This window comes from Phascolarctos cinereus, unplaced genomic scaffold (assembly GCF_003287225.1).
Source record: "Phascolarctos cinereus isolate Bilbo 61053 unplaced genomic scaffold, phaCin_HiC Scaffold_1;HRSCAF=81, whole genome shotgun sequence".
NCBI classification, from domain to species: Eukaryota; Metazoa; Chordata; class Mammalia; order Diprotodontia; family Phascolarctidae; genus Phascolarctos; species Phascolarctos cinereus.
Window position 1 is genome coordinate 7,357,727 of NW_027555514.1, and position 17,805 is coordinate 7,375,531.

At 42.8% G+C, this 17,805-nt stretch overlaps 1 protein-coding gene across 3 annotated transcripts in view; it reads right to left on the reverse strand.

Moving 5' to 3' along the window:
* DGKB (diacylglycerol kinase beta) overlaps window positions 1–17,805 on the reverse strand; it is a 667,225-nt gene that overhangs the window by 566,269 nt on the left and 83,151 nt on the right. For all 3 annotated transcript variants that reach the window (XM_021000103.2, XM_021000102.2, XM_021000101.2), the window contains exon 2: window positions 16,997–17,252. In XM_021000103.2, coding sequence (XP_020855762.1) covers window positions 16,997–17,066 — 70 coding nt within the window. In that variant the 5' untranslated portion in view covers window positions 17,067–17,252. The remainder of the gene's footprint in view (window positions 1–16,996; window positions 17,253–17,805) is intronic.

The following is a 17,805-nucleotide window of genomic DNA, read 5'->3' on the forward strand; positions in this document are numbered from 1 at the left end:
GGAGGAGAGGATAAGCATCACAATAGAATCTGAATCTGATTCCCTCATATTTCTGTAGCTTTGGGAGGTCTGCTTATAATAGAAGCTTAGGCCCAGGGATTTTCAGCCCCCTGGCCCAAAGTCACACAGGAAATGAATGGCTATGGTGGGATTTGAACCCAAGTCCTTGACATTCACCTATTCCACTCTTTTCTCTATGCCACAGCACAGACTAAAGGAATGGAAAAAGGCAGGATCAGATGAAGAAAGAAGAGGTGGTAGGTCACGTCTGCAGGTAGTGATAGAGAGTAGAGAAGATGTGACAGCCAGATCCCCAGGTTCTAATTGATGGCCTGTTTCTGGTCAGCTCCACCCTTCACACATGGTATAAAATCTCTCTGGTCCTCATTGTACGATGTTATTAAAGGAGTGGGTTTGAACAAAACCATCTGTAAGGTCCCTTTCTGTTCTGAAATGCTATAATTTTGTGATTTTAAGGCATTGTTACCTATTTTAGGAGGCACCACTGCATGATGGAAAGAGTAATGGACTTGACGTTCTGGGTTCAAATCCTACCGCAAACGCTGACAACCTGTATGACCATGGACCATTGAAGTCTCTAATTTCTGCTTTCTCCTCTGTAAAATGGGTGTGATAAAAATGCCTGTAGTGCCTACCACCCACAGTTCCTGGGTATGGCGAGGGTTTTGTATGTTTTCATGTGTATGCTTTAATGTGCTAAAGGTCACTTATTGCTATTGCAAACAAAAGCACCTTCCCTGTAGAACCACCAATTCCATTGGCATCCTGAGCTTCAACCCCCTGCTCCCTGAGGCTTGTGCTCCCATCTACCCCCTGAAAAGAGAACATGGTTGAAATTAAATAAAGAGAATTACAAGGAAGTAGCATGTGGTGGTGGTTAACGAGCTCATTGAAGATTATTGGCAAATGTTGAGCATGGGAATGGGCAACCAGCCAATGGAGGCTGATTTCTTAGCGTGTCTTTAAAATCCATCCTTCCTTCTGCCTGGGCCCGGGATACTTGCGCATGGCTCACGGCCCAGTGCCATGAGAATCCGACTACCCCAGAGGCGACTGACATCCCAGAGCACAACAGGTAGGACATGGAGGCCCCGCCTCGGGTGGTGTCCACCCCCACATACCTCGTTAAGCCCTCATGCCAGCCAGGACTATAGGGAACAGCTCAGATATTCACCAAGAACCCCAGATCCTCTCCAGGAATGGCCCCATTTTAATCTACTCCAGAAAGAAGCTTCCTGGTCGCCATGAGTGAGAACTCAAGACCTTAGCTGCTGTATGGCATCTGTCACATTCTGGACGCTGAAGATGCTAAGAAAAAGGGCAGCAAATTTCCCAGCCCAGGTAGCTTAGATTCCACTGGGGGCAGCTGGTAATACAGAGGGTAAGAGCTCTGGACTTGGGTCGGGACAACCTGAGTTCAAATCCTGCCTTAGACTTTTACTAACTGTGGCTTTGGGCAAGTTCCTTAACCTTTCTGTCTCAGTTTGCTCCTCTTAAAATGGGGACAGACACTTGCACTTCACAAACCATAAAGGGATGAAGAAAAATGTTAGTGATTATGGCTGTTGGTCGGGGAGGGGCAAGGGGGTCACAGCACTGAAACAGAGGTTAATTTAGAGCTGGAGAAAACACAAAATGGGGCCATGAGTGGGAGCTTGCTGGAGTCTATGCCCTATGGATGGACTGGAAGGCCTTTATGGATACAAGGCAGGGCTTTGTAGACCACAGATGGTGGTCCAGGAGCACTGGAGAGAACACTAGACCAGAAATTAGGAAGACCTGAGTTCAAATCCAGCCACAGAGACTCATTAGCCTAGGAAAGTCACTTCTCTGATGTCTGCCTCAGTTTTCTCATATGTAAAATGGCTCTAATAATTGTACTTGACTCCCAAGGTAGCTGTGGAGATTAAATGAGATAATAATTGCAAAGTGATATGCAAAATCAAAACTCGACACGTACCTTCGTGTTAAAATGATTATTATTATGGAACACATCTCTTTAATAGGCAAATTATTTCCTTTTTATACCGTTTCCCTGCCCTGAAGCATCATCGACCCATTTTTATCCTTCTTTGCTCTTATTTTTAAATCCTCATTTACACTCAGGTGTACATGACTGATATCACTATGTCTGGGGGAGTTCAGCATTTTAAGAGGGTTCAAAGGCTATTGCCAGAACCAAGTTCTACATGGTCAATGTCCCCGAAGGACAGATTTTGGCCATCTGATTAGAGAACATGTTTAGTGATCTGGCCTGTGAATACTAATTCACAGAAGACAGCCTTGCTCAGACCTTGAGGAGGACATTATTAAAGTAATCAAATCTTCTGCCGAATCAATAGAGAATTAAAAGACAGTTAGGTAGCTTTATTTTTGAAGTCATCTGAATTAAAATTCCAATAATCAGATGGGCTTCTTTCTGATAAAAGTGTTAAAAATCATTAATGCTCCGGAGCGCCAGCCTGTGGGAGAGATGAGAACCTCAAAGGTCCAGGAATATTTCAGGCACTTTTCCTCACAGAGAAAGGAAGGCAGGAGATAGAGCTGGAAAATTAAGGAAGCAGAATTGGCAGCCCATTCACTAATGCCCCCTACACTTTCCTTAGTGCTCCCAGGCTCCGTCACATCAACTACCACTTCTGCTCCCATCTTTCCTTCTTCAAGGCAAAGGGCTTTAAACCTTGTCCTCAGTGTCTCCAATTAGGGGAGGGATGGACTAAACATACAGTGAAGAGACTGAACGACATGAGCGTGACAACCGGATTGTCAGAAAACAGCTTGTTACTGAGGATGCTTGCTGAAGGCCGTGGGGATGGCCCGACTCTACAGGAGGCCGAGCAGCTGTTATCCTTTTCTGAAGATCAGTCACAACAATTGACCCTCTGGGCCAGAGGAAGTAGGAGCATAAAATGTCTTTGCTTCTGAATCCAGGTCAAAGTGTCCTTTTCTTTTCTTTTTTTTTTAATGTGTATTTGTTTCTTCCTATAGTTTTGTGTTTGCCCCCTTTTCTTCACAGATGCTGTTTTCAAAATAAAAAGCAATTTAGAACTGACAGCTGAGAAGTAGAAGCCCTAATTAAAGGGAGAAGAGGATTCATCCTGCTGGGGAGGCATCTGAGTCTCCTAAGTTGAGGTGGAGAGGGAGAGGGAGAAGAGGGTAAAGGAGAGACAAGAGAGGTATTGAGAGAGAACAAGAGCAAAAAGAGAAACATAGAAAGATGAGGAGAGAGGAATGAGAACGGATTCATGAAGAAATATAGAGACTGAGAAAGAACCAAGGAATTGGACAGAGGAAAGAGGAAGTGGAGGGAGAGAGAACAGGGAGGGAGATGAAGAGGAAGGAGAGGGGAAAGAAAAGAGGGAGGAAAAGGAGAGAGGAGAGAAAGAAAGAGGGAGGAAGAGGGAAAGGGGGAGGGGAGGAGGGAGTGAGGAAGGTGGAAGAAAAAAGAGAGTGAGAGGAAAAGGGGAGATGGAGGGGAGAGACAGGCAGAGATGGATATATAGAGAAAGAGAAATTGGGAAGTGGAAAGACAGAGAAAAACAAGAAATACATAGTGGGAGTTCAGACAGATTCTTTTCCTTTGGAGAGAGAAATGATGACGAAAGCATCCTGAGCAGACCACTGGGGGCCTGTGGCATAATTTTTCAGGAAAAAGGACAAACTTGAGCACTGGGAATTTGTCAAGTTCTTCATACATTTCTTATTACTCGAGAAACAGAAATTTGTTCCACGCTATGAACAAGTACTTGTTCCCCTTGTTGGTGAAACCCTCCTCATCAGTAGAACTGATTAGGCCCATTCTCCTCAGAGCCATGACAAGATCTGCACCAAGGCCCTGGTCTCTGAGAACGCACAAGAAAACATGGCGCAATGGCCAGGCAGCCTTCCCAAAAAGTGAGAACTACGACTCAAAGGGGGCATGAGATGCTTCAATGTACGTTACTCCCCTTCCTCTAGACACACACCATTGGAGGTCTTTCAGCAGAAGCTGAATGATCATTTGGCAGACGTTATGCACATGTTCAAGTAAGGAATGCTCTACATGGATCAAAGAGCCCTTCCAGCTCAGAGATCCAATGGTCATTATTTGTCCATATATAGTACCAGTTGGGTTTCATTTGATTGCCAAGTAAATAGGTTTGCCTCAAGTCTGTCAAATCCAGTGTGCCAGACTTGTCTCTATCTTTCTGGACCTCTCTCCAAGGTCTGTGAAACCTTTCTTGTCCCTCACCCCACCCCCCTGCCCCATACCCATGTTCTCCTGTCTCAGATTTGAAATGATCTTTCCAGTTAGATAAAGTAAAAAAAAATGTTTGTTCTAACAATCAATGCAACTAGCATAAGAAAGAGACTTGATTTGGAAAAAAAAAACAAGCAAACAATGTTTAATTAAGTATCTCTGATAAGGGTCCAAGAAGCAGGATATGTAGAAAATTTACATAAATATAAGACCAAAATCCATTCCCCAAAGGATAAATGGTTAAGGATATGAAGAAATGGTTCTTAAAAGAATTCCAAGCTATTGAAATTCATAAAAGATACCATTCTAAGTGCCTAACAATAAGGAAAATGTGAATTAAAAACAAATCTGAGGTTTCACCTGAGACCCAGAAAGTTTGGCAAAGGTGGCAAAAGGGAGCAGTCAACATTAGCAGGATCACACAACGACACAAGCATGCTATTGTGAGGGTCTAAACCTCTCCCAACATCCTGTCTAGTAATTGGAATGATGCTAGGAATTTGACTAAAATTTCCTTTGGTTTTCTGCTGTGCAAATATTCCAAAGAGCTCAATGATAAAGAGAAAAATTCCACATACACCAAAATGTTTATACCCACATTATTTGCAGTAGCACAGCAAGTAGATGGCCATCAACTTGAGAATTGCTAAAGAAGTCATGGTGCATAGATGGAATGAGATATTATGGTACTGTGATAAATGATTAATATGAAGAATTCAGAGAAGTATGGGGAGATTTATATGAATAGACACATTGTGAAGTAAGCACATAGTGAAGCAGGAAAACAACATATACAATGTTTCAAATGGAAAGGACAACAACAATAATGACAGAACTTGAAATGCTGTGTAATTCTTTTGCCTACTTTTTTTAATCTCTACTTTTTAGCCTGTTACAATGTAAGATCCCTGAGGTCAGGAACTGTCTTTCACTCTCATATTTTTATCCATATTACATAACACAGTGTCTGAAACTTAATGAATATTTATTTTATTTATTCCTTCAAAGAAAAGATGAGAAAATACACCCAACTCCCTTTGACTTGGGGGGTGGGGCTAACTAACCCAACACTGTAAATACTGCCATATTCAGTTGACATCTTGATTGGTTTGTTCCTTCTTATAAGGACTGGCTAGCTGTATAGGGAGAGGGGAGAGTTATGTTCAGAAGTGAAGGTGATATAAAAACAAAAGACGTCAGTAGAAAATGTAAAATAAACAATAAATCCTGTTGCTTGCATAGCAATGCATTGCAGGACAAAGCCACCCCTTTCTGGACCTCATCTTCCTCCTCTGTGAGATGGTCACACCTCAACTTCCTATCTTGTAGGATTTTTGTGAAGCTAACAAGGAAATGGGTGGAAGCTTTTTTTGCAAACCTGAATGCAGTATGTAAACATCAGCTATTGTTTCTGGGGGGAATCCCATGAATCATTGGTATTGCCCCTTTTGCATGGGAGCAGTTTGGTTGATGAAAAAGGAAAAAAAGAAAGAAAAACAAACTTTTTCTTGGGTAAACCACTCAAACTCAGAGTTTCTATTCTCTCCTCTATAAAATGATCTCATACCAACCAGAATAGTGAAGAAAACATTTTGTCAGGCTCAAAGCATTACATAGATTGTAATGATTAATAGCATTTTAATTATTTGTAATAAGAAGAGCATCTAGACTTTGATAGACTTAAAACCATGAGGAATTAACACTCTGCTATTCTCCCTTTCTTGTCCTCTATTTCCTCATCTGTTAGCTGGCATTTAGGGACTCCAGAACCATGAGCTAGGTCCATGTTGGCTCTAAGTCTACAATACTTTGCCTGTTATAAGATAACAGAGTATATAGTCTGGGTCCAGTAAAAAACATCTGAGGTCTGCTGGGCCAACTCTCATTTTAAAGATGGGGAAACTGAGGTGCAGGGAGAATTAATTTCCTCAAATTTGCATGCCTAGTAACTTTACCACTATCAAAGTACTGAAACAAATCAGCCTATCTTTGTTGCACTAGGTCTCTCTGTACATTATTGATGAAGATCTATCTGACTGTCAATTAAAGGACCCCCTGCCCCACATATACACACACATATAACACACACACAGACAGCCCTTGCATAATTGAATGGCAGTTCAATAGAGCTATTATATAGAGCTATTCACAAGGGGACTTATTTGCTCATGCCAATAGAAGAAAGAAATAGAGCAGCCTGTGTACGGGACAGCCAAAGGAGGTGATTAATAATACAAGGATTATCTCTGATCCAGAGGTCGGGCTTGTGATGGGTTGGGATATGAGGATATCTGCAAAGCCAGACTGTTTGGTGAGAAGAACCAAAGGACATCTCACACATCCCAGCCTCGGGAGATAAGTTGGGCCAAATATGGAGCTTTGGTATTTATGGCTATGGAAATATCCCCAGGTTTACCAAGGGTCCACAGTCTTTCAGTCAGGCTTCAAGTGACATGATGAATAAAGAAGAGCCATTTCCTTCCTCCCATCCCTCAAACTCCAGGGTAAAAGTAGTGATACCTTCTCATTCGACAGGGAAGGGAAGAAGGGAATGGTCCCAAATGTACACATGGACTACCTACAATACTTGTCTGTTCCAGATCCCCAAACCTCATGGCATAGCCCACAGACTTAAAACCAGAGAATATTAGAGAAAGGATATCTGCTGGGTTTGTGTGAGTGTGAAGGTATATATGTGTGTGAGGGTACGTATGTGTGAGAAAGCAGATGGGTATGTGAGTGCATGTGTAAGAAGGTATGCGTGTGAGCCAGGATGCATGTGTGTGTGAGGGTTAATGTATATGTGAGTGTGAAGTGTGTGTGTGTGTGTGTGTGTGTGTGTGTGTGAGGGTGTGAATGTGTGTGTGAAAGGATGCATTTGTGTGGGAGGGTACATGTGTGAGTGAGAAGGGATGCAGTTGTATGTGAGGGTGCACGTGTATGTATACACATATACAGTTTGCACTTGCCAGGATCAAGGTTTGGATTGGCTGCAGGACTTGGCATTCTCTGAGTTGGAGGTGTCTGTGCCTCCAATGGCCCTGAGCTTTGTACTAGAGAAGGGATGGAGAACACCATCAAGGCTCCAGTTGACTCAATGGTCACCCCTTTTCAAGCTCTCTAGGAACATGAGCAGACTGCCAGACAGGACTTCTCAGCCCATCCAATGACCTTGGGGAAGCTGAATCTGTACTTGGATAGACCGAGAGCTGAGGACTCTACACCTGAATCTCCTACCCTCCTCCTGGAATCCCAAGAGGCAACACTGAACTTTACCAGGAAGGTCACATTGCAGTATTCATCCCTCAATATCTTTATTAAAGAAATTGTGCTACTGGAGGGTAAGGGTTATGAGATGATAGCCCAGGCTCCTCCAGCTCTGTGGGCTTGGGTTGTTAGGTAGAATTAAAGGTAGCCATTGCTCAGGGAAGCATGCCTGGATGTCAGAATCAGAGTGGGGACATCCTGCAGAGCTTAGGGAAGCAAAAAGAAATCAGATCTTCCCATCAGGAAGGACATGCAGAGTGCAGGAGAGTGAGAGCAATCTCATCACTGGCATTCATAGACATCACACTGACTCACGGTCTTACTCTCTGAGGGAGATTTAAACAAACAATAAAAAAAAGATGATTCTGTGAATCTCTGGTTTAGGAAATCATTAATATGGTAGAATTGTGGGCTAGTTGAAGCAGGACTGAATTTCTGGTCAAATGACCTGGCAGTGAATTCTCTGATTCTTACTGTTTGAGTGGCCATGGAAAAGTCATTGCATCTGTCTCAGCCTCATTTTCCCAACAATGGCTAACATTTATATGACTCTTAATACATGCCAAGTACTTTACAATCATCATCTCATTTGATCCTTACAACAGTCCTAGGAGGTAGGTGCCCACCATTTTACAGATGAGGAAACTGAGGCAGGCACCTCTTAAGTGATTTGCCCAGGGACATGCACCTATTAAGTATCTAGAGTTAGAGCTGAACTCAGGTCTTCCTGACTCCACGCTCAGGGTTCTAGATAATTTCTTTAACTGAAAAATGAGGCAGCTGGCTGAGGCGAGCCAGAAGTTCTATGATCCTGTGATCTCTACAGTAAGACAGCAAAGGGAGAAGCTCAGATAGAAGAATATGAGTCAGCAGCTTTGCAGGCTTTAAAAGTGGGTGCAGCAGCAGCAGTGCAGGCGATGGAGAAGAACAGACATATCCACAGTCTATCAGACCCCAAAGTGAGCTGACCAATTTCCAACCATTTTTAGATGATGCGATGCCTTGCTAGAAGAGATATGTCTTGTAGCATCGTAATAATGAAAAAAATGCCTCCAATCCAAACCTAGAACAGTTCTAGATTGTTAAGGATCATCTGGCCTCTGAGGAATATTACAGGAAGATGAATTTTGGTCAGCAGGACATTAGAACATCAGCCAGGGAATGGGGAGTCCCAAGAGCCTTAGTTCAATTTTTTTTCCCTAAGATTTGATGAAATTTAAAAATCTGATGACTCAGGCCAGTGGGTGAAACAAGCTTCTGCTGAGAATAAAAAGTGTGTGCGTGTGTTTATGTATAGGCACAGATACATGTGTGTGTACTATGTACGTGTATATCTGTGTACTTTGTATATGCAGGTACACATGTCTCTATACATGAGCATACAACTCTGCTTTTGCATCTATCACATGTATACACATAGCCATACAGAAAGCAAGAGAGACAGAGAGCATGGGTGCAAAGGTGAGGGAATGAGTGAAGAAGAAGACAGGAACCAGAATGAAAGGGAAGACCAAGGGGAGGAAAAACCGAGTACTGCCTCTATGTGTCTGAGGCCAATGGCAAGGCCGGGGCCAGAAAGCAAGAAACTGGAGGAAGACCCTGCTCACATGCTTCTCGGCTTGTAGAGTTGGACGCGATGGTGAGCATTCTGGAGAACGAGTCAGGATTCAAAAAAGTAACGTAGGCTACAATCAGAGGCTGACTCGAATTATAGGAAGTCTAGTAATGGTGGCGATGATGATAAAAGCAGTTAGCATTTCTACAGCTTCACCACTATCTGCCTCAGTTTCCTCAACTGTCAAGTGGGAACAATAATAGCACCTTCCTCCAAGAGCGGCTGGAAGGACCCGATGAGGTCACATTCACAAAGCACTCAGCCCAGACCATGGCATACAGCAGGTGCTTACTAAAGGTTCATTTCCTTCCCTCCCTAAAGTGTTTTAAGGCTTGCAAGGCATTTTTCAAATGCTCTTTCATTTGTTGCTCCTGATGTCCCTGTGAAGTAGGGGCTATTTCTCTACCTTCTACAGATGGAGAAACTGAGGCTTGCCCAGGAGCACACAGCTAGTAAGTATCTGGGGCACAGTTTAAACTTGGGCATTCCTCCCTTCCTGATAAAAGCAACATCTTTCTCCTGAGGTTCCCAATGGCCACTCCCCAAGTACCGGAGGCCAGGCATTTTAATGGACTGCAAACTCAATGTGATTCCATTCAAGTGTCCCATGGCAGTGAAACTAACAAGTGGCCTTGTAGGCTACAGTTAAAGATGAACCACGATGGGAATGGTGAGAACGAAAGACCGATGCCCTTACTTCTGGGGGCTGAATTGTTAAGAAAGGCTGGATAATTGGGAGAGGGTCCTGACAAGGGCCACTGGGGCAGTGAAAGACCTTGCTTGGGACCATGCCATGAGAGGGTCCACTGAAGGACTTGGGGAGGGTTGGCTTGGAGAAGACTTGGAAGTGGAGGGGCCCCAAGGGCTCTGTCCTGTTACACAAAGGGCTGTCATTGCAAAGGCGATTTGGGCTTGTTGGCTTTGTTTGGGCTTTCTTAATGGACTTCACTAGAAGAAGTAAGAGTGGGGAGCTGAGAGGACCTGTGAGAGGCCGTCTGATGTGAGTAAAACATCCTGACTGCCAATGCTGCCCTGAAGATGAATGGACTGCCTCCTCTGTCACTGGAGGTCTCTCTTAGAGCAAAGATTGTACTAACACTTATTGGGAGGAGGGGGACATTGGCAGAACAAGAAGGCCTATGGGGCCTCTTCCAACTGAGAAGCTTTGCTTCTAAAGTCCTTAAGGACCATGGAGGGAAAACTGAGGGGATTGAGTAGCTTAGGGCAGCAAAGGGTTAATTGTGGGAATTGAGTGAAGCACCTGATTCCGTCTTGTGACTCAATTCTGGAGCCAGCTCAGTTCCCTTTCTATTCAGTTATGGGTCTGGTACAAATTCTGTCCTGTGAGAAAACTTTATTTAATTGTGGGAATTGGGAGAAAACCTTATTGTGTGTTTTGACCTTAGCCCTCTGTGGCTAGGAAACTGGACCTCCCCTACCTGCTGCTTAGAGACCCTTAACTAAGGACCTCGGTTATGCAGACCAGAAACGCAGTCACATCCAGAGACTGAGGGAAGTTTTCTCACCATTGTATGTCTCAAGCAGCTGATACATCTCATCTGAAAATTGGCCCTGTCTTGATCAGCCAGTTATTATTTCCATATCCCTTTGATCGTTTACAGACACTGGTGGGAGGTGGGGTTGGCAGTGGGACACTTCTTTTTTTGAATGCAGGGAATTGTACCTACTTACTTTCCCCTTCCCAATTTGGAAAGTCATTAATTTTCATTCAATTAGAAATCAGATTACCTAATATTGTATTTTTTTTTTGCTAGGCAATGGGTTTAAGTTACTTGCTCAGGGTCACACAGGTAGTAAGTGTCTGAGGCCAGATTTGAACTCAGGTCCTCCTGACTCCAGGGCTAGTGCTCTATTCACTTCTCCACCTAGCTGCCCCTGTTGTGTTATTTTCTTTTAATTAATTGGCCTCATTTAATTGTTTGTGAGGTATAAATGTATCTCCTCCTGTATTTGTGGTTCAGGCCTAAGCCAAGGAGGTCTGCTCCCACTTTGTTAGGCAACTGGTATTTATTGCTTAAGAAATCCATGTGCTTGGAAGACCAAACCTTTGTTTCTCTAGTTGTTTTAACTTCCATCTGCCACTGATGTCTTGTAACAAAGGACTCTGAGGACTGAAGACCTGGGTCTGTACTTACTACCGGAAACACCTTTGACAAGTCCCTGAAATCTGGAGCCTCAGTTTCCTCATTTGTAAAATGGGGGCATTTCCAGTTGTATTAGGGTTGATACTAGGATCCATAAAGGAAATTCATGAAAAGTTCTGTGTATTTTATAAATGTCAGACGGTTTTATTATTGTCACTTGAGGTCAGTCAAGCAGGCTTTGAGTCCATGTACCAGGCCAAAGTCAGAGCTAAGTGAGACGGAGTTCTTTGGAGCCCAAGATCCCCAACTAGGTACTTAGGGGAAAAGCCAGATCCAGCCAAACAAGGAGAAGAGAGAGGAAGGAAGCCTGCAGGGCTGGGACCTTTGAGCTAGAGCTCTCCCCTCAAGGAAGGTGCTGTCCAGGCATCTCATCCTCTGAGTGGAACAGCCTCTGTGGGAAGGAAGGCCAAGGGTTTGGCCAGGGCCCACAGGAAGAAGGACCTTCATTGTCCCTCATGACACAATGTGATACAAGTCAGCAGCGACTGAGATGATCAATACTCAAGCCAGCTGAAGACAGCAAGCCCTCTGATTGCTTATTATTTTATTTATTTATTTATTTTATCTCTGAGGCACTGCCCAGCTGGATAAGCCATGCTATGAGCTCATCAGTGCAGCTTGAAGGCAACAGATCCCAGTTTACCCCCCACCTCCACCTCTTCCCTGACAGTGCCCTGCCATGCCAGCTGCTATAAACAGTATAAAACTGATGAGAGTTCTGGAAGCTCTCCCACTATCCCTACTATAGTATCCTTCCAAAATAATGCCCATGCAGTAGACTTAGCAAATAAGCTAAGCAAATAAGAAGCAATCCTGAGAGGCAATAAATGGATGGATAATGAATCACTTGCAATCATCAAGAAGACTTCCCACAGGAAACATTATGATCAATGGAGAAACAGGCCATGACAGGGCTGGGGAAGGATGGAGCTTCCTTAACCTCTTCCTGTCACAGCAAGGCTGAGAAATGGGTAACAAGACTTCTGGCTAGTGGCCCAGAGAGAACTAAAGTCTATGCCCTATAGAAGAAAGCTCAGTCAGTCTCACTGGAACCAGCTTGGGCAGAGCCAAGGAGTCACACAAAGATCGGGCAGGAACAGGAATGATACCCAGAAGACAGCGGGTTCTGGAGCTACTCAGCTTGGACACTCACCCACAAGTGAAAGGGGCAGCAGGCTCCAAGGGCCAGACTCTCAGCCTTGAATGTATTCTCTTAGGTCTTGTTTAAAGCCACAGGAAAGGTGGGCCACTTGGGAAACTACTGCCTACCTTGAAGTGAGAAAGAAAAGGGGGAAGGAAGGAAGGAAGGAAGGAAGGAAGGAAGGAAGGAAGGAAGGAAGGAAGGAAGGAAGGAAGGAAGGAAGGAAGGAAGGAAGGAAGGAAGATAGGAAGGAAGGAAGGAAGGAAGGAAGGAAGGAAGGAAGGAAGGAAGGAAGGAAGGAAGGAAAGGAAAGGAAAGATGGAGCAGGGAATGAAGGAGAGAGGAACTCATATTTGTAAAGTACATTAAAGCATGCATACAAAACCTTGTTCCTCATAATGACTCTGCATTGTGCATTGAATTATTATTACCAATCCATCTCTGAGTCCAGAAGTTGTGTCTTTCCCACAATCATTTAGATAATAAGTATGCAAATTGTAATTTGAGCCTCAGTCTTCTGGGTCCAGAGCCAGGTTCCATACACTATACCACCAGGGCTCTCAGGGAAAGCCCCCAACATAATGGATTGACATGTGTGCCAATCTTTGGTAAATGGATGATTTTTCTACTTATATTTTCCAAGTATTTGTTCAACAGAAATAAATCTCCATATGTGTAAAATAGTCCCTTTCAGCCCCAAATTGTAGGTATGATACTTTTCATTTCCTTTACTTGTTTTAAAGCCCACCTTCAATTTCACTACATGTGGTTAAAAATCTTGAAGTCGAGAGAGTGAGCTCACCATTGACAGCATTTGCCTGGCTGACCATGGTGGGCCATGCCTTATTGAGAGTGGGATTTTAAAAGCTCAAAGAAAAAAGACATGAATGTGTCTGACAAACCCAAGGACTAATCACTGCAACTGCATCATTCAGGAAAACGTTGGCAGACTCAGCTGGAGTCCAAATTCAAGGGAAGTTCAGCTGTAATGGCCATGTTAGGTAAGCAGAGATGCCAATCAGGGGTGACTTGCTTCTCTAACTATACAGGAGATTGCTCAGGGGAATCATTCTAATACTTCCTCTGTTATTATGCTATTAAATAAATGGAAGTAAGCTTAATGACAAATGAGGAGGCACTTTGCTTCAATCTTAGTTAATCCATTAGCTTGTCTCTTCCTAAGATTAATTTTAATAATGCTACTTAATGGCACAGTTTTCCTGTGTACTATAGAATTTATTTTACCATGATTTATGCTAATCTTCATTTCCAAAGCCACATAATTTCCTATTTTATAGACATTAATGTTATAGCTCATTCTACACATTTAAAAACAAAACAAAACAAAACTCTATTCTGTAGATGGAATAAAAATGCCTCCCAATTGGCTAGAAGAGAAAGAATTGACTTGCAAGGCATTTAATTCTCTCTGGAAAATATCTTTCCATATAGAGACCCAAGTCAAGTTATTTGGGACATTCTAATCCAGATAAATTATGTTTGAACTAATGATGTAATTTTCTCATTAATGATTTTTAATCAACTGCTACTTAATTTATTCCATAGATTACTAGAGAACAATTTCTTTTAAAGAATCTAGGCCCTTTAGGCAGCATTTGAATACCATTATCATTAATCCAAATCCAACCTATAGAAAGTTCAACTCCTTAAATTAGTCCTCAAACCAATTCCTCCTCTTATCTTCCCAATTCCTGTCACAGGAAAGCTTCTATCATGACAAAGGCTATCATCAGGTCTTCATCAGATGCTCCTTTTACCTGGAGTGCCCAGTCCTCTCTCCAAGCTCCCCTTCTTGTTGGTTTAACTACCTATTTTTTTTTAATCCAACTGCCTTCAAAAATGCTTCTCCCACTCCATTCCTGTACCCCACCCAGGTAAGTACCAATTTCATTCCTCAGATTTCACTGAGGACTTTTTTTTTCCAGCTTGCCGGTTTGTTTTCCTCGCACTGTTGGCATGGTACATTAATCAGTCACTGTAGGCTAAGGGTTGCTAACTTTTGTGTGTATCCTGTATCCCTTTGGAAATCTGGGAAAGCCTACAGATATTTTCTCAGAATCCTGTTTTTAAATTCATGAAGTAAAACATATGTGATTATAAATGAAATCAATTGTGCCAAAATACAGAAAAATACATTTTTCTTGACTATGCATATTTGCAATGGGTTTTGTTTTTTTTCCTTTCTTAATGAATAGGAGAGAGATGGTTGGGGTGGGGTGGGGGAGAATTCAGAACTGAAAATAAATAAAATTGAATGTAAAAAAGAGAAAAGAACCTGTACACTCAGGGAAACTGTGAGCTGAATGATCAAGGAACTTCTATCATTCTAACTTCCTTTCTCTTCCCAATGCTCACCACAGTGTTATGAATGCAATAAGTACTTAATCAATGTTTACTGAATGCATGGATGGATGGGTACCTGAATGACTAGATGGATGAATGAATGAATGGATGGATGAATGAATGACTTTGAGAGTATGTGTAAGAGTGGGAAGAGGGATAATAGCTGTCTTCACATATCTGAGTGGCTGGCACATGGATGAGGGATAAGACACTGTGTTTACCTCCAAAGGGCAAAAATTACAAGGATATTATTTTCTGCTCCTTTCCCATAAGACCTTTGGAATTCTTAGGTGTCACTGTAGGCCCAGGTATCAAACTTACTGAAAGCAAGACCCAAAGCCAGTCTGGACTACGATTAGCTCAGTTCTAGCAAACTCAATTCAATTGTTGTATTTAGTTGTTTTGTGGAAACTGGGAGAGCCATTCTTTCATTTTGTCCCAACCCACACTTGGCAGGGAAAGTGCCACATTTCAAGAATGGATGACTGGTTATGTAGGACTGAGAAAGACTGAAGAAAGAGAAGGAAGAAGGGGAAAAAGAGACAATAATGAAGAGAAATGCATCTAATGCTAGAGATAAAGGGAAGTTAGAATCCAAAGGGAGAGGGGCTGATGACAAAGTATATCCTAGGAACTCTATGACCTAGTGATTGGGATGGGAGTGTAGTTGTGGAATTGTGAACAGGGAAATACTGGGGAAGGACACAGGGTTGCTGGAGTGAGTAAGTGATAATCTAGGAGGGTGCCTGTGCTTATCCTAGGGAAGGCAGAGAGGTGAGGCCCCATGTGGTCTCTGGGAATTGACTTGCATTTTGAGGAAAAGTGTATCTCCCCTGCATACACACACACACAAAAACCTAATTAAGCTCAGCCACACGGTTCAGGAAAACTGCTTCAATCTATCCTTGACAGTCTCAGGCCAAAAATATGTTATTCTATGATCCTAACTCTCTAAAAGGAATAATATAGTGATGATCATGGGTTTCAGGTTAACATTAGAGTGTCCAAAATATGGACTTGAGTACTTTATCAGGGAAAAGTTTCCTTCATTGATGATGTTAAAGTGGGAAGACAGAACCAAGTCTTATATACAGGGAGTCATTCCTGTGGAGAAAGCACTAGGCCAGAACTCAAGAAAACATGAGTTCAAGTCTAGCCTCAGACTCTTACTAGCTGTGTGATCCCAGGAAGTCACTTCACCTTGTTTGCCTCAGTTTCCTCATCTGTAAAGTGAGTTGGAGAAGGAAATGACAAACCACTCCAGCATCTTTGTCAAGAAACCCTCAAATGCAGTCATAAACAGCTGGACATGATGGAAAAGTGACTGAACAACAACAACGAGATTGATCTAAGTGACCTCCGAGCTATTTTCCAGCTGCCAACAGGCTCCATTTTTCCCTGTACCTCTCCCCATCTCACTTTTACCTCCATTTCCTGCCATGTCTCCTTGGATCTGTTCTTTTATCTCAGCTGGTACTTGAAAATGTTACTTGAAAATGTGGGTTCTTACCCCTAGGAAGGGAGCATCCCTAGCCCACTCATACTTCCTCTTTCCCTGATGGGCCAGACGTGGATGTTATTCATTACTAGATGGAAAACAAACGGAGGGTGGAAATACAATGTCAGATCACAACAATGATGCCCACTAGAGGCTGGGCATTAAATACCAGAAGGAGCATGAAGGACTGGAAAGAAGTTGGGCTGGCCATGTTGGGAGAGTTTGGGATGATAGATGGAAAGGCCAGTTGTTGATTCCTATCCACAGAATGGTAAAAATAAATAAACTCACAAATAAAATAAAGCTGTCATCACAAAGAACAGAGCATTCATGAAGGGATTAGGGAAGGCTCACGAACAAAAGCAACACAGGGAAAGAGGCCAGGTTGAACTCTGATCCCTATGGGTGAAGGGAATTCCTATTCCAGGGAGCTCTTAGAATCACACCATGTTAGATTAAGAGCACTGGGGGCTCTCAGAGGCATCCAGTCTAACCCCACACTTTACACAGATACCAAGAAGTCAGGAGACTTTACCAGCCCAAGGTCAAGAAATGTGTTAAGGGGCAGAGCAGAAATTCAAATCCAAGTTCTCTGATCTGATCCTCCCATCTCCCATGTTGCCTCCACAGCTGCCATTAAATTGACTTATCATCAATTTCAAATGCCGAGGTCCTAGATACTTACACTCAGCATACTTCTGGAGCTGAGAGAATTCAGAAGGACTAAGGTGAGCCCACTTCTCCTGGTTCGTCATAGTGGCTTCCAAGTTCTCTGTCACATACCAGGGGACTTCACAAAAGCCGGGCTGCAAGAAGCCTGTGCTTCAGTGATTCCACATGATCCAATGGGCAGATGATACTTCCAGATATTAAAATATGTGATGAGTTGGTATAAGATGTTTGCCGCTGCAAGTCCTTCCCTTTGAGGAGAGATGAAAGTTCTGAAAAAAGAAAAGAGAAAAGGGATGATTTGAAGCTATAGCCACCACATGGCACTGACTGATTACCAAAACAACAATTTCTATTTCTCAATATAATGTTCTCTAGTTGCTGAAGCTCTTTGCATTACAAAGACCTTTATTCCTTTGGTATATAATAATTACTACCTATAATTTTAAATTTCACAAAGAGCTTTTCAGACAATATCTCATTTGAGAGGCAAAAACCTTGAAGGGCAAAATAAAAGCAAAAAAACAGGATGGTTTTGTATCCATTTCTCAGCTAAGGAAACTGAGGCTGAAAGAAGTAAATTATTTGTTCAGGCTTACAGAGCTAGCAATTGCTATTGGGTAAAATCTGAACCCAGATCCCATGTTTAATGGCTATATCGTTAAAACAAAAACAAAACACTCAACTTGGGAGTCACAGGAACTGAGTTCAAATTCTGGCTCTCCACATTGGCTAGATGACTTGTAAGGTTTCTTCTAACTCTGAATGTTTGGCCCTATGCTTTTTATCGTTGTTCCGTCGTGTCCAACTCTTCATGATCCCATT